Below are 23,633 nucleotides of genomic sequence, written 5' to 3' on the forward strand. Positions count from 1 at the left end.
AGTGCCAAACACGAGTGAAAGATACCAAATTTATTAGACACATGAGCGAAATATATTTGGTATTACTGAAGACCCTATAAACTATTCTATTTATTACATTTTCACAAGCAAAATAGCCAAATGTATATTTAGATATGTTCTGTCACGATCGCGTGCATCCTTGCTGGTTTATTTGTATACTTTTGTCATATGTGTTTCCTCATCACATCCATCGCAATTGCTTTCGTAAATAATTTGTCAATCAAACATTTAAAACAAAATCTGATAATTCTGGACAAACTGAAAATTAATCTTCCTAACAATCATACGACAGCTTCCTCATTTGTCTAACCATTACGCCGCCACTACATCCCCCCGAAAATTGTAGTGACAGCTAGAAGTTCTCATCATGATCACCTAAATGGCAATATATGTGTACATGGATACGAATTGTACAAGAATCACATATTTTACTCGGGTAAATTTATTTATGTTTACATCTAGGCAATGGTTATTTTATATGATCGGTTTTTCCGGACAATTGTATACAATATGATTATCAACTTTGGTAATTCTATTTCGAGTAGGCCAAATTATTATATAACATGCTGAGATATATCCGTAAGCTCAAACAAACCCATCCCGTGGTTTATGCTTACACTCTCAAGGTTAGAATATTCCTATGAAAGTGAAACTATAGATCCAGTCACATGACTTCAGATTAATCCCCGAGTTGTGTCATGTGACAATCTAATTCAGTGAAAAATTCAAATTCGATAAAATTTGGGCAAAATATGAACAAATTGAAAATTTGCATGGAAACCTTCGGAAAAAAACAAGGACCACACAACCATTTTGTTCTAGAAAAGTTAGCTTTTTATTTGTTATCAACAATTACCTACAGGTAGTTCTCTGTCAATACAACGAACTTCCGGCAGTTAGATAAGACGACTATCTTATTCAACACCTTTACTCTTAATGTGTTAATATGACTACTGACATCTTTCCAAATGGTAACAAGGTTGACAACAATGCTGACTATGCAAGTGCGAATAAAGCACCTCGGATAGAATGAGCTGTCATGGCCTGTTTACCAAAACCAAAACAATACTAATTCAAAATGTCATAGCATAGAATAATTACAACCAAACATGAGACATGAAAACATGAGTCTCCGGTATCAATGCATTATTGTGTGACTCACTTTTCCTACAATCCGATTGATCAAAACACCTCTCTTGGGTCTAAAACTATAGCGATGTTACACCGAAAGAGGCAGCTCTATATATAAGAGTTGAATGTAACAGTCCAAATATTCCGTCGGGCGTATCACTGGAAAATTAATCTAAAAGCCTATGTTTCAATTTTGGATCAATCAGAAGAACTGATTGTCGTTATATAATAAAACATTTATTGACATGTTTTCATGTGAATAGGAGAATTTATTAACTCTTCAAGGTGATATTTCATTCACTCGACCAATATCATTTTCTCGGAGTATGAACTTTACTCCGACCTTGTGAGGTATCACATATTCAAGTTTCTTGACTTGTATTGATTTAAACAAACGAAACTCAATATAGGCAACAAATATATGCATACACGTAATATAACATACATACAAAACACCTAACTCTACTTGGATTGAAGACTCTGCTCTGATTCGTTAAAAAGATGGTTAGCGAAGGCTAAACATAGTGCAGAATTGCTCTGCTGTGTAAAGCAGAATTGCTCTGCAACGACCAAAAAGGAAAGACATCAAGCAGCAATATATTAGAGCTTCTGTTGTATAGTTGCCAATTTACGGAGGTAACTTTAACAGTAACCACAGGGAAGTTGGTACTGCCACAATGAGTACTGGAACTCTGTGAAATCATATAATTAAAGATATGTTAAAACTACCTAGACTTATTGTAATCAACAAGATAAATTGGCTATTTTTATTGACAGAGAATATTGAAATGTTGTTGCTTCTTGATGAAATAAGTTCATAACATCAATCTCAAAGAGTTGTAACATCTACGGGCAGAAGGCATACTGCCACAACGAGCGCTTTGAAACTCTCTGAAACTGATAATGTTGCACATAATTTATTAATTGGGAAATTCATTGTAAGAATGATGTCCAAAATTACCAGGTGCGAATGGAAGTGCTAGGTGAGAATCCCAAAGTAATAAGAATTAAAAGAAATAAACAAATTATAAGAGCTGTTGTCATGATAATACATAAAATGAGGTTCTAGGTTTAAATCGAAACTGATTGGTAAAGAACAATAGAAATAAACTGAAATGTACAAGTACCATTGATCTTCTCAAAGTATGCTATTATCTTGTATCCACATATGTGGGAAACATAATTGTAAATCGAATCATTTGTATACACAAGAACATCTGAACAAGTTCATGTAGGTAAGACAAATACGATAGTTCACTTTCCTCACTAGTAAGATATCTATCGTTCACTCAAGCGTTTCTGAGCTGATAACAGAACTTCCGTGGAAGTCGAATGTAGCGACAATATGAATCGGAAGACCATCGGCCTTAAGTCTTGATCAAATGATTTTCAATATGCTTTGAAGCTGCTGATGTGGCAGCCCCTATATAGAAAGAGTGTCCATTAAAAAGATTGTGATCAAAACCACAAAGTGAAAGTACATGCCTTAACATATTGATAAACACAGTTCTTGTCAATGGTTGTCCGTTTGCCGTTACAGACAATGCATCGGCTGAGGAGACACAATCCTGATGTCTAGAACGTATATACTTGTCTAAAACTCACTTGGGGCACAGTGATTTAGAAGTACAGAACAATCGGATGTGCACACCTTTTCTGAAAGGGTCAGTTTTTGACGTCTTTAATGACAATGTAGTGTGATCAACAGCTATTGTTACATCACCTACACATAAATTTGTCATAGGATCAAAAGGACTCATACATGTAAATTCTCCACACCGCAAAAACCCGAAGAAAGCAACTACACAAACGGTTTACATCATTCTGTCCAGTTTAATATTAAAAACTCCTTTCCGAAGTCGTGTGCAGAGAGAATGTAACACTGGGAAGGTCACTGTATACCGAGATAACTTGGGACTCCCATCCATACGTTTGATGCCGTTCATGACTAATTGCAGACGAGCGAAGTTGAAGTTCTGGGTGTACAGAGGACAGTCTACAGCTGATGACAGGAAATGATGGCACAAGTACAGCTTAATAGTAGAGTATCTTAGGTTTCAATGTTGATGGCAATGAGCCGCAAAATTCATCAACAATTGTTCTGACACAGGAGGCGTATATGACCAAGTTCTGTTGTTCAAACACAAATAACGACAGCCAGCCTTGTAACCTGACAAGTACGATCCTCTGGTAGACGAAGCAAAAGTATTGTTGAGGATACTTGTCACATCGTCGGACCATTCCACATCACCGCGATGGGGTGCGGGCACTGAAATGGGTGAGCTTCTGCTGTTGGGACTAATGACCGGAATCTGTCCTTCTGTAAACGAGATAGAGAAACGGCAATGTCTTTGCTAATACCAGGTACATGTTCAGCAAAATTAGCAAAGTTGAATTGGATAGCCACCAAGTAAACTGTCGCATCAACATCATAATTGATTTAACTTATATCTTCCTTTCTTGATGATATGTACAGTTGCTAGATTGTCACATTTAAATAAGATTTTCTTCTTTTCTCATAGATGTCCCCACAAATAGTTGCAACCACGATGGGATAAATTCGGTGAAGATATTATGCATTTCACTCAAAGTTCATGTCGTAACCGAGACGTACTCCAGTTCATATCATTTCCCATGTCCACAGATTCACCAGAAGATTTTTGTCTCTGAGCTCGGCGTCCCGCCATAATGGACACTATCGCACTCACGAAAGTTTATCAATCTCATAATACTTGAAATGAGTACATAGTGTAGTCACAACTGTGTACAAAGTTTTATAAGCTCACAAAGTTGTATGGTCCATAAATCCAAACGGTATAACATTGTGGTAAAGTAGTCAAAGATCGAAGAAAATTGATAGAATTGAAGAAACAAAATGGCTAACGCTTTCAATCTAACTGAAAGATGAGACTGGACATAGATCACGTTACTGGTCAAACATTGACAGCCAATCAGCTTCATGCATGAATCAAACTACGCAATGCTTTAAAATTATACCTAATAAGATAAGACGGTGGACTAGGTTACTCGAACGGGTGAACGTAAACATGATTTCCAAACCTATATATTTGGTATAGATGGCATGACAGCTATACACACATATTACAGGTTATTACTGATATAAGCTAAGTTTAATAACTTGAACTACAATTAATCAACAATCGTATTCAACTGAAACAAGGTCATTGACTGTAAGGTAAAGTTTACTCCAATTTTACATAGCAATGATAATAATATCTACGTGAACCCTCCACGAAAAATGAAATGTATAGCAATTCTAATAAAGCAATCCTGAACAACGGTTATAATAGGTACTTGCCGGCAGACTTCATAAGCAGGTGGATATAGGTCATATATGATTAAAAATCAATCGTCACCAAAACTGTATAACTGATGACGCCAGAACCGTTTACGAATTTAAGCCATTGCAGAACATAGGAAGGCAATTGACTAAAAACACCTTACGCCCTCGATCCGTTGTACTGTATCACCCATTGCACAGACGGGTCCGAGACAGACGTTGCCTTTCCATGTATCCAGCCAAACCACGTGTCGGACATGCTCAGAAAATGAACTGGCCATCGCCTGGTGGAGAGAATATACACGGAGTCTTTGTCCTGAACATTGAAGAGATTCCACTCGCCTTCTCTGCCAGGCTTTCCTCGTCTGACCTCCACCCACTTCTTATCGTCATTCCTCATAACAACATACCAATCCTTCTTATCTTGAGGGCTAATGTAGTAACAGGAAGATCCCTCTTTCTTCAGTAAGACGAAGTTGTGTTTTGTTTTGTCCAGTGGTCTTTCCAACGAGGATTTCAAGGAACGGAGACATACTGCTGGTTTTGTGTCGTGTGTTGCAAACCAATTCATCCATTTCACAGTGTTCATGACAACTGGTACCTTATCCAGATTGTCCATTGTATAGAAATCCTTGTAGCCTTCAATGAATTTAAAAGTGAACGGCCAACGGTCAGGATCAAAGAATGAGGCAAACCGAACATGTTTTTGGTTAGGGAGTACCAACGATTTTATCAAGTTCCTGTCCCGCTCGTGCTCACCTTCCATTCCTTCCGTGACACCTTTTGCCAGGCGGTCAGAATGTCCTGAGGATATAAGCAAAGCGTAAAACTCCAGCATGACGGCGTCACGGAGAATTGCAAGGTGACAGTACATGTCGACGAACTTGGTAACTCTCTCGCTGTACGTGGACAGTTCTCTCTCTGATTGTGTTGTAGGCTCGTTTTCCATCAAAGAAAAAATTCTTGATTCTACTTGTCCCAACGTTTTCACGCCGTTCTTTATGTCAATCATATTGATTACATCCGATATTTCACTTCTGTTTGGACACTCGTCAGAATCAGAGCTCACACCAATAAGAACGTCATGTGCAAAGGAAAACACTCGACATGCGCCATCTACATCGGCTTTCATCACATCATCTCCAAAGGAATCAAGAGTTTTAGCCAGTATATCAATTACATTAGCGCTCTGAAGACCTCTCGGATTTTTATCTATAGATATGAAAATGGAACGTATAAAATTTGCAAACTCCTTTGCTGCGGGTGTCAATAAAGGCACTAACTCCCGAACAGCAGACACGATGGAAATCAGTCCATACCATTTTTTAACGATGTTCGGGTCAAGCATATCCTTGACACCAATTCCAATACAACCAAATTGAGCGAGAATTGTTTTCAAGTTTCCTTCAGTTGTCGACTTGTATTCAAGACTTTTGGCAAGTGCATTAGTAACCCTTTCTTTCCCCAGATCGTGTCCAATCTCTTGAAGTTTTCCAAATACTGCATCAGCATTTGCCATGATGCTCTAGCTGTAAAAGAAAGGCGAATTATAAAAAAGGCGAACTTTGAACTTCAAATACCATCTAGGGTTAATTAAATCTGACCGAAACATACAAGCTAATTATGTTTTTCTTATTATATAGTATATATAAATACTAAAATGACTCAGTTCAATGGAAGTCCTATACGTTAAACTATTGTGAATATCTAGCAGTTAAGGTAAAAAATTAACAAAAAAAAAAACATAAAATAAAAAAAAATAGCACTAGTAGAACTGGAAAAGAACCAAAGGCCAAGACCGGAAAGCGACCGGCAAGCAATTAAGAAGGCAGCCATGTGCCACATTTGTGGGAAAAAGCTTGGAAATGACCAAGTGCGTGCTCATTGTTACGTGACTGGTGCATTTCGATGTGCAGCCCACACTGACTGTAATATAAAGTATAAATACACAGGCCGCATTCCCGTCTTCTTTCACAATCTGAGAGGGTATAAATCCCATCTCATCGTGCACGCAATAGGTTAAGTGCAAACCTAAGAGATCAAATGTATTCCAAGCAATATGGAAAATGTTTCCCCTTTCCATTAAGGTGTACGGATTTTATAGGTAGCTTTCAGTTTTTCCCAGCTTCCTTAAAAAAAACTGATAGGGATTCGGCACAGGAAAGCAAGGGAAACTTCAAACATATGACCGACCATTTTGGGCAGGACAACATCGACAACTTTTCACAAAAACAAGTATAACCATACAACTATTTTGACGGACCATACAGGTCCTCCTAAAGAGGCATTTCACAGAAGTTTGTCGGGAATATCTAACACAGAAGGCATACCAGCATGCCCAGACTGTATGAGAAACTTCCACATGCAGATTATCGGAGATTACTCTGATCTTTACGATCTTTCTGTTACATATGGATAAGCGGATGTCTTTGAGAATTTCTTTAATCTGTGTCTAGAATCATATGGTTTAGATGCTACTCGCTTTTACACCTCGTCAGGTCTGGCCTGGCAAGCAGCACTCAAAATGACTGGCGTTCCGCTTGAGCTCCTCACCAATATCGATCTGCATTTGTTTATAGGGAAAGGTCTACGTGGTGGTATTATGGTATTTATGGTGGTATTAATGGTTACCTATCGTCATACCGCAGCTGACAACCCTTATGCCCTTGAGTATGACCCCAACATATGAAGATATATATATATTGCGTACTTAGACGCAAATAATCTCTGTTGGTGGGTTGTCACCATCCTTTCCAACTCATGTCTTTTGTACGCAAAGCGATAAAGAAAAAGACAACATTGACTTAATGGATATTTCGGATAGTTCGCCCGAAGGTTATATCCTTGAAGTAGACCTTGAGTATCCCCATGAGCTCCATGAACCCCACTACCCCGACCAAATGCAGGTCACTAATTCTATGTCGTCTATTCTATGTTGAAACATTTGAACCTAAACCGACTGATCTACGTCGGCTACAGTGTTCTAGATATTTAAAAAAGACCCTTAAGTTACGACTTCCACCACAACTATGTCAGGTGTAAGAACGTATCCAACGCAACATTGTTTTTCCACAGCTACAGACTCACTGGCATATGTCTTTCGTACGAATGACCTACACGATGACATGTGGCAAGATCACCTCCTTTTTGTTCTACAAAATATGATTGAGAACATCCTTTCTACAGCTTGACGAATAAAAAGGTATTTGGAAAGGTGAAGGACGAAACGAACGGAAATGTCATACAGGACTTTATATGATTAAAATCCAAAATGTATGTCTACGTCTACGACAAAACATCAACGAAATATGTAGATGGAGAGCGCATGAAACCCACTTTTCATGTCGAGACAAAGAGGTCAAAGGAGAAAAGCGTTATAAAGAATCAAACACAATACAAACAAAGCAGTTCCTCTTTGGACGGACGCGACAGATGTCAGAGATGACACAAATAAGGAGCTATGACCACCAGCTGCACAATATCAATAAGAACAAAATTGGATCGTCACCATTCGATGACAAGCGTTATTTGCTCGACGATGGAATCATCAGCTATGGAAACGGGCACTGGCGGATGTCAAAATAGGAGGGTGCACTATCATAGTTAGGTCAAATTTGTGACACCATGTTGTAGGAAATCATGCACACATATCGTTTTAATACTGTAACATGAGTGGTAGACGACTCGTAGTAGTTAAATATTTTATCTCGATGTATATGAATAGAATATGTCAGTTATGTAAGAACGGGTGTGGGATGGCTCTCCGACCCATATTCATTCCATCGCGACGGGGACATTTTTAAAGGGCAATCAAGTGAAGCAACGTATAGCTAAAGTTTGTTTGTAATTAGCCATTTTGTATTCAGTGTGTTCTATCGCTGGATGGTGATTTGAAGATTCTATAATACATATTACTTAAATGTTTGTCAAAAATGTGTTTCTGATATTTGATTTACCTACCTTTAAGATAACACGATGACATGTCATCTGTGTGTGTGTATACTAGATCAACACCTGTATAGATAGCACTACGTAAACAGCACCACACACATAAAAGATATGAAAAGCAGACATTGGCAAGCATGAGTTTTGTATGTCTACAACTACATCAAGTACTTTTATGTATGACGGTCAAGCGTTTAGGTCTGTTATATTATCTTAAGGGACGGAATTTATACTTACCTCTATCTTGTTACCTTTGGAGCTCTCCGATTGAAAATTTCAAAACGTTATGCAATCATTCTATAAATAGATGTGACTCGTGACGTTATCAACCAGTAACCCACTGCTGAAATGGGGTGCCAATAGGGAAGTACCAGGGAGGTGATAAGGATTCCATATGTGAGTGCACCAAATGAACCTGTGCCAGAAACATCAGGTTCCCTACTGCCGTCATTAGCAATCAGTTGAAACGAAAGTAGATCTATTTAGAGAATGAGAAGTGATTAAAAATATCGGCCGAGTTCACTTAAAAGACAAAAGTTCATTACCTTTGCTCTATTTAAAAAAAACGGTGATAATTTTAATTCAAATTATCTCATATCTCCTGTGAATGATACTCACAAACCAATCCTTCAGGCTGGATTTTAAGATGGGAACGGAAGATATGATTGAAAAATCAAGCAAGTTGTAAAAAAGATAAGGTTTTCATAAAGTGACTGATATTGAACATTTGCGTGTAAGTGTTTGATAGAGAATGCTTTTGGTTAAGAAATGCACGCCAAATGTTATGATTTATCACTATCTAGACAGTCTACCTTTACAATTAGTTCAAAATTTGAACTTTTTAAGATAATTGATATTAACCTAAAATTCAGACAACTGTATTGATTGAACGGGGCAACGAATGGATATATGATATAAGAAATTAATTATCTAGGTCAGATTTAGGGTACTTTACGGAAATTGAATAATGAAATTGGAATTCAACTAAATGTAGAATACATATTGTGACAGTGGAAGTAAAATTAAATAGAAATAATATCAAAAATTATTACATGCAATCGAGTATATAAAGAAATTCTGAGAATTCTTAGAAACTATGATTAATAAAGATTTTTCAAATATTGGAAAAGTTATCAGCCCCGGCAGCAAAAGGTCTCTAGAGATGGGTTAAAGAATTTACTATTAAAAGATAAAATTTGGTGACTATCATCAAATAGATCGACAGAGTATATTTAGTCGTTGCTTATAATACTGGTTTGTTAATTCAAAATACTGCATCAGCATTTGCCATGATGCTCTAGCTGTAAAAGAAAGGCGAATTATAAAAAAGGCGAACTTTGAACTTCAAATACCATCTAGGGTTAATTAAATCTGACCGAAACATACAAGCTAATTATGTTTTTCTTATTATATAGTATATATAAATACTAAAATGACTCAGTTCAATGGAAGTCCTATACGTTAAACTATTGTGAATATCTAGCAGTTAAGGTAAAAAATTAACAAAAAAAAAAGATAAAATAAAAAAAATAGCACTAGTAGAACTGGAAAAGAACCAAAGGCCAAGACCGGAAAGCGACCGGCAAGCAATTAAGAAGGCAGCCATGTGCCACATTTGTGGGAAAAAGCTTGGAAATGACCAAGTGCGTGCTCATTGTTACGTGACTGGTGCATTTCGATGTGCAGCCCACACTGACTGTAATATAAAGTATAAATACACAGGCCGCATTCCCGTCTTCTTTCACAATCTGAGAGGGTATAAATCCCATCTCATCGTGCACGCAATAGGTTAAGTGCAAACCTAAGAGATCAAATGTATTCCAAGCAATATGGAAAATGTTTCCCCTTTCCATTAAGGTGTACGGATTTTATAGGTAGCTTTCAGTTTTTCCCAGCTTCCTTAAAAAAAACTGATAGGGATTCGGCACAGGAAAGCAAGGGAAACTTCAAACATATGACCGACCATTTTGGGCAGGACAACATCGACAACTTTTCACAAAAACAAGTATAACCATACAACTATTTTGACGGACCATACAGGTCCTCCTAAAGAGGCATTTCACAGAAGTTTGTCGGGAATATCTAACACAGAAGGCATACCAGCATGCCCAGACTGTATGAGAAACTTCCACATGCAGATTATCGGAGATTACTCTGATCTTTACGATCTTTCTGTTACATATGGATAAGCGGATGTCTTTGAGAATTTCTTTAATCTGTGTCTAGAATCATATGGTTTAGATGCTACTCGCTTTTACACCTCGTCAGGTCTGGCCTGGCAAGCAGCACTCAAAATGACTGGCGTTCCGCTTGAGCTCCTCACCAATATCGATCTGCATTTGTTTATAGGGAAAGGTCTACGTGGTGGTATTATGGTAATTATGGTGGTATTAATGGTTACCTATCGTCATACCGCAGCTGACAACCCTTATGCCCTTGAGTATGACCCCAACATATGAAGATATATATATATTGCGTACTTAGACGCAAATAATCTCTGTTGGTGGGTTGTCACCATCCTTTCCAACTCATGTCTTTTGTACGCAAAGCGATAAAGAAAAAGACAACATTGACTTAATGGATATTTCGGATAGTTCGCCCGAAGGTTATATCCTTGAAGTAGACCTTGAGTATCCCCATGAGCTCCATGAACCCCACTACCCCGACCAAATGCAGGTCACTAATTCTATGTCGTCTATTCTATGTTGAAACATTTGAACCTAAACCGACTGATCTACGTCGGCTACAGTGTTCTAGATATTTAAAAAAGACCCTTAAGTTACGACTTCCACCACAACTATGTCAGGTGTAAGAACGTATCCAACGCAACATTGTTTTTCCACAGCTACAGACTCACTGGCATATGTCTTTCGTACGAATGACCTACACGATGACATGTGGCAAGATCACCTCCTTTTTGTTCTACAAAATATGATTGAGAACATCCTTTCTACAGCTTGACGAATAAAAAGGTATTTGGAAAGGTGAAGGACGAAACGAACGGAAATGTCATACAGGACTTTATATGATTAAAATCCAAAATGTATGTCTACGTCTACGACAAAACATCAACGAAATATGTAGATGGAGAGCGCATGAAACCCACTTTTCATGTCGAGACAAAGAGGTCAAAGGAGAAAAGCGTTATAAAGAATCAAACACAATACAAGCAAAGCAGTTCCTCTTTGGACGGACGCGACAGATGTCAGAGATGACACAAATAAGGAGCTATGACCACCAGCTGCACAATATCAATAAGAACAAAATTGGATCGTCACCATTCGATGACAAGCGTTATTTGCTCGACGATGGAATCATCAGCTATGGAAACGGGCACTGGCGGATGTCAAAATAGGAGGGTGCACTATCATAGTTAGGTCAAATTTGTGACACCATGTTGTAGGAAATCATGCACACATATCGTTTTAATACTGTAACATGAGTGGTAGACGACTCGTAGTAGTTAAATATTTTATCTCGATGTATATGAATAGAATATGTCAGTTATGTAAGAACGGGTGTGGGATGGCTCTCCGACCCATATTCATTCCATCGCGACGGGGACATTTTTAAAGGGCAATCAAGTGAAGCAACGTATAGCTAAAGTTTGTTTGTAATTAGCCATTTTGTATTCAGTGTGTTCTATCGCTGGATGGTGGTTTGAAGATTCTATAATACATATTACTTAAATGTTTGTCAAAAATGTGTTTCTGATATTTGATTTACCTACCTTTAAGATAACACGATGACATGTCATCTGTGTGTGTGTATACTAGATCAACACCTGTATAGATCGCACTACGTAAACAGCACCGCACACATAAAAGATATGAAAAGCAGACATTGGCAAGTATGAGTTTTGTATGTCTACAACTACATCAAGTACTTTTATGTATGACGGTCAAGCGTTTAGGTCTGTTATATTATCTTAAGGGACGGAATTTATACTTACCTCTATCTTGTTACCTTTGGAGCTCTCCGATTGAAAATTTCAAAACGTTATGCAATCATTCTATAAATAGATGTGACTCGTGACGTTATCAACCAGTAACCCACTGCTGAAATGGGGTGCCAATAGGGAAGTACCAGGGAGGTGATAAGGATTCCATATGTGAGTGCACCAAATGAACCTGTGCCAGAAACATCAGGTTCCCTACTGCCGTCATTAGCAATCAGTTGAAACGAAAGTAGATCTATTTAGAGAATGAGAAGTGATTAAAAATATCGGCCGAGTTCACTTAAAAGACAAAAGTTCATTACCTTTGCTCTATTTAAAAAAAAACGGTGATAATTTTAATTCAAATTATCTCATATCTCCTGTGAATGATACTCACAAACCAATCCTTCAGGCTGGATTTTAAGATGGGAACGGAAGATATGATTGAAAAATCAAGCAAGTTGTAAAAAAGATAAGGTTTTCATAAAGTGACTGATATTGAACATTTGCGTGTAAGTGTTTGATAGAGAATGCTTTTGGTTAAGAAATGCACGCCAAATGTTATGATTTATCACTATCTAGACAGTCTACCTTTACAATTAGTTCAAAATTTGAACTTTTTAAGATAATTGATATCAACCTAAAATTCAGGCAACTGTATTGATTGAACGGGGCAACGAATGGATATATGATATAAGAAATTAATTATCTAGGTCAGATTTAGGGTACTTTACGGAAATTGAATAATGAAATTGGAATTCAACTAAATGTAGAATACATATTGTGACAGTGGAAGTAAAATTAAATAGAAATAATATCAAAAATTATTACATGCAATCGAGTATATAAAGAAATTCTGAGAATTCTTAGAAACTATGATTAATAAAGATTTTTCAAATATTGGAAAAGTTATCAGCCCCGGCAGCAAAAGGCCTCTAGAGATGGGTTAAAGAATTTACTATTAAAAGATAAAATTTGGTGACTATCATCAAATAGATCGACAGAGTATATTTAGTCGTTGCTTATAATACTGGTTTGTTAATTCAAAATACTGCATCAGCATTTGCCATGATGCTCTAGCTGTAAAAGAAAGGCGAATTATAAAAAAGGCGAACTTTGAACTTCAAATACCATCTAGGGTTAATTAAATCTGACCGAAACATACAAGCTAATTATGTTTTTCTTATTATATAGTATATATAAATACTAAAATGACTCAGTTCAATGGAAGTCCTATACGTTAAACTATTGTGAATATCTAGCAGTTAAGGTAAAAAATTAACAAAAAAAAAAGATAAAATAAAAAAAATAGCACTAGTAGAACTGGAAAAGAACCAAAGGCCAAGACCGGAAAGCGACCGGCAAGCAATTAAGAAGGCAGCCATGTGCCACATTTGTGGGAAAAAGCTTGGAAATGACCAAGTGCGTGCTCATTGTTACGTGACTGGTGCATTTCGATGTGCAGCCCACACTGACTGTAATATAAAGTATAAATACACAGGCCGCATTCCCGTCTTCTTTCACAGTCTGAGAGGGTATAAATCCCATCTCATCGTGCACGCAATAGGTTAAGTGCAAACCTAAGAGATCAAATGTATTCCAAGCAATATGGAAAATGTTTCCCCTTTCCATTAAGGTGTACGGATTTTATAGGTAGCTTTCAGTTTTTCCCAGCTTCCTTAAAAAAAAGCTGATAGGGATTCGGCACAGGAAAGCAAGGGAAACTTCAAACATATGACCGACCATTTTGGGCAGGACAACATCGACAACTTTTCACAAAAACAAGTATAACCATACAACTATTTTGACGGACCATACAGGTCCTCCTAAAGAGGCATTTCACAGAAGTTTGTCGGGAATATCTAACACAGAAGGCATACCAGCATGCCCAGACTGTATGAGAAACTTCCACATGCAGATTATCGGAGATTACTCTGATCTTTACGATCTTTCTGTTACATATGGATAAGCGGATGTCTTTGAGAATTTCTTTAATCTGTGTCTAGAATCATATGGTTTAGATGCTACTCGCTTTTACACCTCGTCAGGTCTGGCCTGGCAAGCAGCACTCAAAATGACTGGCGTTCCGCTTGAGCTCCTCACCAATATCGATCTGCATTTGTTTATAGGGAAAGGTCTACGTGGTGGTATTATGGTATTTATGGTGGTATTAATGGTTACCTATCGTCATACCGCAGCTGACAACCCTTATGCCCTTGAGTATGACCCCAACATATGAAGATATATATATATTGCGTACTTAGACGCAAATAATCTCTGTTGGTGGGTTGTCACCATCCTTTCCAACTCATGTCTTTTGTACGCAAAGCGATAAAGAAAAAGACAACATTGACTTAATGGATATTTCGGATAGTTCGCCCGAAGGTTATATCCTTGAAGTAGACCTTGAGTATCCCCATGAGCTCCATGAACCCCACTACCCCGACCAAATGCAGGTCACTAATTCTATGTCGTCTATTCTATGTTGAAACATTTGAACCTAAACCGACTGATCTACGTCGGCTACAGTGTTCTAGATATTTAAAAAAGACCCTTAAGTTACGACTTCCACCACAACTATGTCAGGTGTAAGAACGTATCCAACGCAACATTGTTTTTCCACAGCTACAGACTCACTGGCATATGTCTTTCGTACGAATGACCTACACGATGACATGTGGCAAGATCACCTCCTTTTTGTTCTACAAAATATGATTGAGAACATCCTTTCTACAGCTTGACGAATAAAAAGGTATTTGGAAAGGTGAAGGACGAAACGAACGGAAATGTCATACAGGACTTTATATGATTAAAATCCAAAATGTATGTCTACGTCTACGACAAAACATCAACGAAATATGTAGATGGAGAGCGCATGAAACCCACTTTTCATGTCGAGACAAAGAGGTCAAAGGAGAAAAGCGTTATAAAGAATCAAACACAATACAAACAAAGCAGTTCCTCTTTGGACGGACGCGACAGATGTCAGAGATGACACAAATAAGGAGCTATGACCACCAGCTGCACAATATCAATAAGAACAAAATTGGATCGTCACCATTCGATGACAAGCGTTATTTGCTCGACGATGGAATCATCAGCTATGGAAACGGGCACTGGCGGATGTCAAAATAGGAGGGTGCACTATCATAGTTAGGTCAAATTTGTGACACCATGTTGTAGGAAATCATGCACACATATCGTTTTAATACTGTAACATGAGTGGTAGACGACTCGTAGTAGTTAAATATTTTATCTCGATGTATATGAATAGAATATGTCAGTTATGTAAGAACGGGTGTGGGATGGCTCTCCGACCCATATTCATTCCATCGCGACGGGGACATTTTTAAAGGGCAATCAAGTGAAGCAACGTATAGCTAAAGTTTGTTTGTAATTAGCCATTTTGTATTCAGTGTGTTCTATCGCTGGATGGTGGTTTGAAGATTCTATAATACATATTACTTAAATGTTTGTCAAAAATGTGTTTCTGATATTTGATTTACCTACCTTTAAGATAACACGATGACATGTCATCTGTGTGTGTGTATACTAGATCAACACCTGTATAGATCGCACTACGTAAACAGCACCGCACACATAAAAGATATGAAAAGCAGACATTGGCAAGTATGAGTTTTGTATGTCTACAACTACATCAAGTACTTTTATGTATGACGGTCAAGCGTTTAGGTCTGTTATATTATCTTAAGGGACGGAATTTATACTTACCTCTATCTTGTTACCTTTGGAGCTCTCCGATTGAAAATTTCAAAACGTTATGCAATCATTCTATAAATAGATGTGACTCGTGACGTTATCAACCAGTAACCCACTGCTGAAATGGGGTGCCAATAGGGAAGTACCAGGGAGGTGATAAGGATTCCATATGTGAGTGCACCAAATGAACCTGTGCCAGAAACATCAGGTTCCCTACTGCCGTCATTAGCAATCAGTTGAAACGAAAGTAGATCTATTTAGAGAATGAGAAGTGATTAAAAATATCGGCCGAGTTCACTTAAAAGACAAAAGTTCATTACCTTTGCTCTATTTAAAAAAAAACGGTGATAATTTTAATTCAAATTATCTCATATCTCCTGTGAATGATACTCACAAACCAATCCTTCAGGCTGGATTTTAAGATGGGAACGGAAGATATGATTGAAAAATCAAGCAAGTTGTAAAAAAGATAAGGTTTTCATAAAGTGACTGATATTGAACATTTGCGTGTAAGTGTTTGATAGAGAATGCTTTTGGTTAAGAAATGCACGCCAAATGTTATGATTTATCACTATCTAGACAGTCTACCTTTACAATTAGTTCAAAATTTGAACTTTTTAAGATAATTGATATCAACCTAAAATTCAGGCAACTGTATTGATTGAACGGGGCAACGAATGGATATATGATATAAGAAATTAATTATCTAGGTCAGATTTAGGGTACTTTACGGAAATTGAATAATGAAATTGGAATTCAACTAAATGTAGAATACATATTGTGACAGTGGAAGTAAAATTAAATAGAAATAATATCAAAAATTATTACATGCAATCGAGTATATAAAGAAATTCTGAGAATTCTTAGAAACTATGATTAATAAAGATTTTTCAAATATTGGAAAAGTTATCAGCCCCGGCAGCAAAAGGCCTCTAGAGATGGGTTAAAGAATTTACTATTAAAAGATAAAATTTGGTGACTATCATCAAATAGATCGACAGAGTATATTTAGTCGTTGCTTATAATACTGGTTTGTTAATTCAAAATACTGCATCAGCATTTGCCATGATGCTCTAGCTGTAAAAGAAAGGCGAATTATAAAAAAGGCGAACTTTGAACTTCAAATACCATCTAGGGTTAATTAAATCTGACCGAAACATACAAGCTAATTATGTTTTTCTTATTATATAGTATATATAAATACTAAAATGACTCAGTTCAATGGAAGTCCTATACGTTAAACTATTGTGAATATCTAGCAGTTAAGGTAAAAAATTAACAAAAAAAAAAGATAAAATAAAAAAAATAGCACTAGTAGAACTGGAAAAGAACCAAAGGCCAAGACCGGAAAGCGACCGGCAAGCAATTAAGAAGGCAGCCATGTGCCACATTTGTGGGAAAAAGCTTGGAAATGACCAAGTGCGTGCTCATTGTTACGTGACTGGTGCATTTCGATGTGCAGCCCACACTGACTGTAATATAAAGTATAAATACACAGGCCGCATTCCCGTCTTCTTTCACAGTCTGAGAGGGTATAAATCCCATCTCATCGTGCACGCAATAGGTTAAGTGCAAACCTAAGAGATCAAATGTATTCCAAGCAATATGGAAAATGTTTCCCCTTTCCATTAAGGTGTACGGATTTTATAGGTAGCTTTCAGTTTTTCCCAGCTTCCTTAAAAAAAAACTGATAGGGATTCGGCACAGGAAAGCAAGGGAAACTTCAAACATATGACCGACCATTTTGGGCAGGACAACATCGACAACTTTTCACAAAAACAAGTATAACCATACAACTATTTTGACGGACCATACAGGTCCTCCTAAAGAGGCATTTCACAGAAGTTTGTCGGGAATATCTAACACAGAAGGCATACCAGCATGCCCAGACTGTATGAGAAACTTCCACATGCAGATTATCGGAGATTACTCTGATCTTTACGATCTTTCTGTTACATATGGATAAGCGGATGTCTTTGAGAATTTCTTTAATCTGTGTCTAGAATCATATGGTTTAGATGCTACTCGCTTTTACACCTCGTCAGGTCTGGCCTGGCAAGCAGCACTCAAAATGACTGGCGTTCCGCTTGAGCTCCTCACCAATATCGATCTGCATTTGTTTATAGGGAAAGGTCTACGTGGTGGTATTATGGTATTTATGGTGGTATTAATGGTTACCTATCGTCATACCGCAGCTGACAACCCTTATGCCCTTGAGTATGACCCCAACATATGAAGATATATATATATTGCGTACTTAGACGCAAATAATCTCTGTTGGTGGGTTGTCACCATCCTTTCCAACTCATGTCTTTTGTACGCAAAGCGATAAAGAAAAAGACAACATTGACTTAATGGATATTTCGGATAGTTCGCCCGAAGGTTATATCCTTGAAGTAGACCTTGAGTATCCCCATGAGCTCCATGAACCCCACTACCCCGACCAAATGCAGGTCACTAATTCTATGTCGTCTATTCTATGTTGAAACATTTGAACCTAAACCGACTGATCTACGTCGGCTACAGTGTTCTAGATATTTAAAAAAGACCCTTAAGTTACGACTTCCACCACAACTATGTCAGGTGTAAGAACGTATCCAACGCAACATTGTTTTTCCACAGCTACAGACTCACTGGCATATGTCTTTCGTACGAATGACCTACACGATGACATGTGGCAAGATCACCTCCTTTTTGTTCTACAAAATATGATTGAGAACATCCTTTCTACAGCTTGACGAATAAAAAGGTATTTGGAAAGGTGAAGGACGAAACGAACGGAAATGTCATACAGGACTTTATATGATTAAAATCCAAAATGTATGTCTACGTCTACGACAAAACATCAACGAAATATGTAGATGGAGAGCGCATGAAACCCACTTTTCATGTCGAGACAAAGAGGTCAAAGGAGAAAAGCGTTATAAAGAATCAAACACAATACAAACAAAGCAGTTCCTCTTTGGACGGACGCGACAGATGTCAGAGATGACACAAATAAGGAGCTATGACCACCAGCTGCACAATATCAATAAGAACAAAATTGGATCGTCACCATTCGATGACAAGCGTTATTTGCTCGACGATGGAATCATCAGCTATGGAAACGGGCACTGGCGGATGTCAAAATAGGAGGGTGCACTATCATAGTTAGGTCCAATTTGTGACACCATGTTGTAGGAAATCATGCACACATATCGTTTTAATACTGTAACATGAGTGGTAGACGACTCGTAGTAGTTAAATATTTTATCTCGATGTATATGAATAGAATATGTCATTTATGTAAGAATGGGTGTGGGATGGCTCTCCGACCCATATTCATTCCGTCGCGACGGGGACATTTTTAAAGGGCAATCAAGTGAAGCAACGTATAGCTAAAGTTTGTTTGTAATTAGCCATTTTGTATTCAGTGTGTTCTATCGCTGGATGGTGGTTTGAAGATTCTATAATACATATTACTTAAATGTTTGTCCAAAATGTGTTTCTGATATTTGATTTACCTACTTTAAGATAACACGATGACATGTCATCTGTGTGTGTGTATACTAGATCAACACCTGTATAGATAGCACTACGTAAACAGCACCACACACATAAAAGATATGAAAAGCAGACATTGGCAAGTATGAGTTTTGTATGTCTACAACCACATCAAGTACTTTTATGTATGACGGTCAAGCGTTTAGGTCTGTTATATTATCTTAAGGGACGGAATTTATACTTACCTCTATCTTGTTACCTTTGGAGCTCTCCGATTGAAAATTTCAAAACGTTATGCAATCATTCTATAAATAGATGTGACTCGTGACGTTATCAACCAGTAACCCACTGCTGAAATGGGGTGCCAATAGGGAAGTACCAGGGAGGTGATAAGGATTCCATATGTGAGTGCACCAAATGAACCTGTGCCAGAAACATCAGGTTCCCTACTGCCGTCATTAGCAATCAGTTGAAACGAAAGTAGATCTATTTAGAGAATGAGAAGTGATTAAAAATATCGGCCGAGTTCACTTAAAAGACAAAAGTTCATTACCTTTGCTCTATTTAAAAAAAAACGGTGATAATTTTAATTCAAATTATCTCATATCTCCTGTGAATGATACTCACAAACCAATCCTTCAGGCTGGATTTTAAGATGGGAACTGAAGATATGATTGAAAAATCAAGCAAGTTGTAAAAAAGATAAGGTTTTCATAAAGTGACTGATATTGAACATTTGCGTGTAAGTGTTTGATAGAGAATGCTTTTGGTTAAGAAATGCACGCCAAATGTTATGATTTATCACTATCTAGACAGTCTACCTTTACAATTAGTTCAAAATTTGAACTTTTTAAGATAATTGATATCAACCTAAAATTCAGACAACTGTATTGATTGAACGGGGCAACGAATGGATATATGATATAAGAAATTAATTATCTAGGTCAGATTTAGGGTACTTTACGGAAATTGAATAATGAAATTGGAATTCAACTAAATGTAGAATACATATTGTTACAGTGGAAGTAAAATTAAATAGAAATAATATCAAAAATTATTACATGCAATCGAGTATATAAAGAAATTCTGAGAATTCTTAGAAACTATGATTAATAAAGATTTTTCAAATATTGGAAAAGTTATCAGCCCCGGCAGCAAAAGGCCTCTAGAGATGGGTTAAAGAATTTACTATTAAAAGATAAAATTTGGTGGCTATCATCAAATAGATCGACAGAGTATATTTAGTCGTTGCTTATAATACTGGTTTGTTAATTCATTGTGTTTCAAGTTAAACTATTAATTGTTCTAGATAATTTAGGTTCATTGCTCCACAAGAACCAAACACATAGCATGTCAAGAGGTCAACTGATTATCTTTCAGACAAGTCCGGCGTGATTTTTAATAATAATCGCAGTGTAAGAGCAGTTGCATATAAAATGTCCCTGTCATAGGTACTTTTTCCCGAGACCCAAACCCGGTAATTTTGTCCTAACTAAAATATTTTGTCATTGTGACATAAACTAACTTTGGTACATTATAAAATTGAGCTCATTTTTATGATTGGGACTACTACAATGGATAGGAAATAAGTGAACAGAGACCTACCATTGACCAATTGTTTTGATAGTAATAGTGAATTTGCTTAGATATATATACTGTTAAGATACAGTTATCTCATTGTGCTCCGATCTTACGCCTTCATAATTCACACCAGATTAGTTACAAGCTATTCTACAGTAAAACGTAACTATAAAGCAGAAGTAGACCATACTCTTAGATTTCTAATAACTATACTTAATGTAAGAACAATAGATGATATCACAGCCAGTTTTAAGAACAAATAATTACATATTCTTACCCGGTGTAGAGTACGTTGTATGCGCGTACCTTATCGTCTTAACAGGAAGTCCCTGCTAACTGGTAACGACGGAGGAATCGTGTCGTGTCCAAATACCTGTTCTGTACAAAACACAAACACATAATTTTGAGTTCGATACTCAGAAGGGACTGAAACATGTATTTCATATAATAAGTTATTATTCTTCTTTAGTTTTAATTTTGATACTAATTAATAAACATGCAAATATAAACAATCCAAAGCGCCAAATATATAAGTTTGTTCTAAATATGATTTCACCACACTGACGCCATGTTCACTGTTGTGAATCTTAATCCATTCTTAAAACAAAAATCTACTGCATTAATAATCATAGTAAATGTTCCACGGCTAGAGGTAGCAATAGCAATACTGTATTATGAACAATAAGAACATCTGTTTCCAATCTTAAGGTTGTCTTCTATTATTATTATATATATATATATATATATATATATATATATATATATATATATATGATCTTTAATATACGTCAACATTTTTTCTTTTTTGACTTTTTTTTTATCCAACTTCGTTTATTTTACAACACCTGCGAAACAAATTATTCCATCTTAAATTAATCACATTTGTTGGCTTGGATGTATATGCGCGAGGAGTCTTATTTGTGGGAGGAAACCGGAGTATCCAAGGAAAGTCCACATGATCATGCAGGATATCCCCTACCATTTCAAGTCTCATCGAGGAATCGAACCCACGACGCCTTGGTGAAATGCTATTGCGTTACCACTGCGCCACCCAAACACATTTGCTCTTAATCACGGAGTATAAATATCACAATTTTGTGTATCAAAAGTTGAAACAGACGAGATGTATTCGAAGACGGGAGTCCTTAGGGACACCAACAGCAAGGGTCCTCATGACGGGAGTCTAAGAAAACAAACAACAGCAAGGGTCCTCACGACGGGAGTCCTTTTTGACACCAACAACAAGAGTCCTCACAACGGGAGTCGAAGGAGTCACCAACCTGAGGGACATCGAAAGGGACACAAATTGCAAGGGTCCTCACAACGGGAGTCCTGGGGACATCAACAGCTAGTGTCCTCACGAAAGGAGGACTAGGGGACATCAACAGCCAGGGTCCTTACGACAAGAGTCCAAGGAGACACCAACATCAAGAGTTCTCACAACAATATTCCAAGGAAACACCAACAGCAAGGGTCCTCACGACGGGAGTCCTTTTTGACACCAAAAACAAAGGACCTCATGACCGGAGTACAAGGTAAGACCAACACCAAGGCTCCTCACGACAAGATTCCAAGTAAACGCCATCAGCAAGACTCCTCACGACGGGAGTCCTGAGTTACATCAACAGTTAAGGTCCTCAACACATGAGTATTAGGAAACACCAACAGCAAAGGTCCTCAATACAGGAGTACTAGGGGACATCAACAGCTAGTGTCCTCACGAAAGGAGGACTAGGGGACACCAACAGCAAGGGTCCTCACGACGGGAGTCCTTTTTGACACCAACATCAAGAGTTCTCACAACAATATTCCAAGGAAACACCAACAGCAAGGGTCCTCACGACGGGAGTCCTTTTTGACACCAAAAACAAGAGTCCTCACAACGGGAGTCGAAGGAGTCACCAACCGCGAGTGTCTTCACGACTACAATAGAAAGGGACACAAACTGCAAGGGTTCTCACAACGGGAGTCCTGGGGACATCAACAGCTAGGGTCCTCACGACGGGAGTCCTTTTTGACACCAAAAACAAGAGTCCTCACAACGGGAGTCGAAGGAGTCACCAACCGCGAGTGTCTTCACGACTGCAATAGAAAGGGACACAAATTGCAAGGGAGTCCTGGGGACATCAACAGCCAGTGTCCTCACGACAGGGGGCCTAAGGGACATCAACAGCCAGGGTCATTACGACAAGAGTCCAAGGAGAAATCCACAGCAAGGGTCCTGAAGACAGGACTACTCGGGGACACTAACAGCCAGGGTCATCACGACGGGAGTACTAGAGAACACCAACAGCCAAGGTCCCCACGTAGGGAGTGCAAGGGGACACTAATAGCAAGGGTCTTCACGACGGGTTTCAGAAGGGAAATTTATGACGAAAAACGGAGACGAGCAATGATTAGGATAATACGAAAACCGCATTTTTAAACCTTGGCAGTAGATCAATTTGAAACATCCTGATAAACCAATGTTTCGCTGTAATTGCAATCTATAAATAGCTAACCTGTATTTAGGTT

General features: G+C 37.7%; 1 protein-coding gene across 1 annotated transcript; it reads right to left on the reverse strand.

The window, feature by feature from the left end:
• Positions 1-848: 848 nt before the first annotated feature.
• On the reverse strand, positions 849-21,459 carry LOC132549894 (toxin CrTX-A-like). Its single transcript, XM_060213868.1, has 2 exons — positions 21,397-21,459; positions 849-5,982 (listed from the first exon to the last, which is right to left on the reverse strand). The coding sequence occupies exon 2, from the start codon at positions 5,970-5,972 to the stop codon at positions 4,614-4,616; it is 1,359 nt and encodes a 452-aa protein (XP_060069851.1). The 5' UTR covers positions 5,973-5,982; positions 21,397-21,459; the 3' UTR covers positions 849-4,613.
• Between the last annotated feature and the right edge of the window lie 2,174 nt (positions 21,460-23,633).

This window comes from Ylistrum balloti, unplaced genomic scaffold (genome assembly GCF_031769215.1).
Source record: "Ylistrum balloti isolate Yb309-2 unplaced genomic scaffold, AGI_CSIRO_Ybal_v1 Utg370088, whole genome shotgun sequence".
NCBI lineage: Eukaryota > Metazoa > Mollusca > Bivalvia > Pectinida > Pectinidae > Ylistrum > Ylistrum balloti.

Coding starts and splice junctions, on each gene's coding strand:
- LOC132549894 (XM_060213868.1), bottom strand. CDS start 5,972: ATGGCAAATGCTGATGCAGTATTTGGAAAACTTCAAGAGATTGGACAC.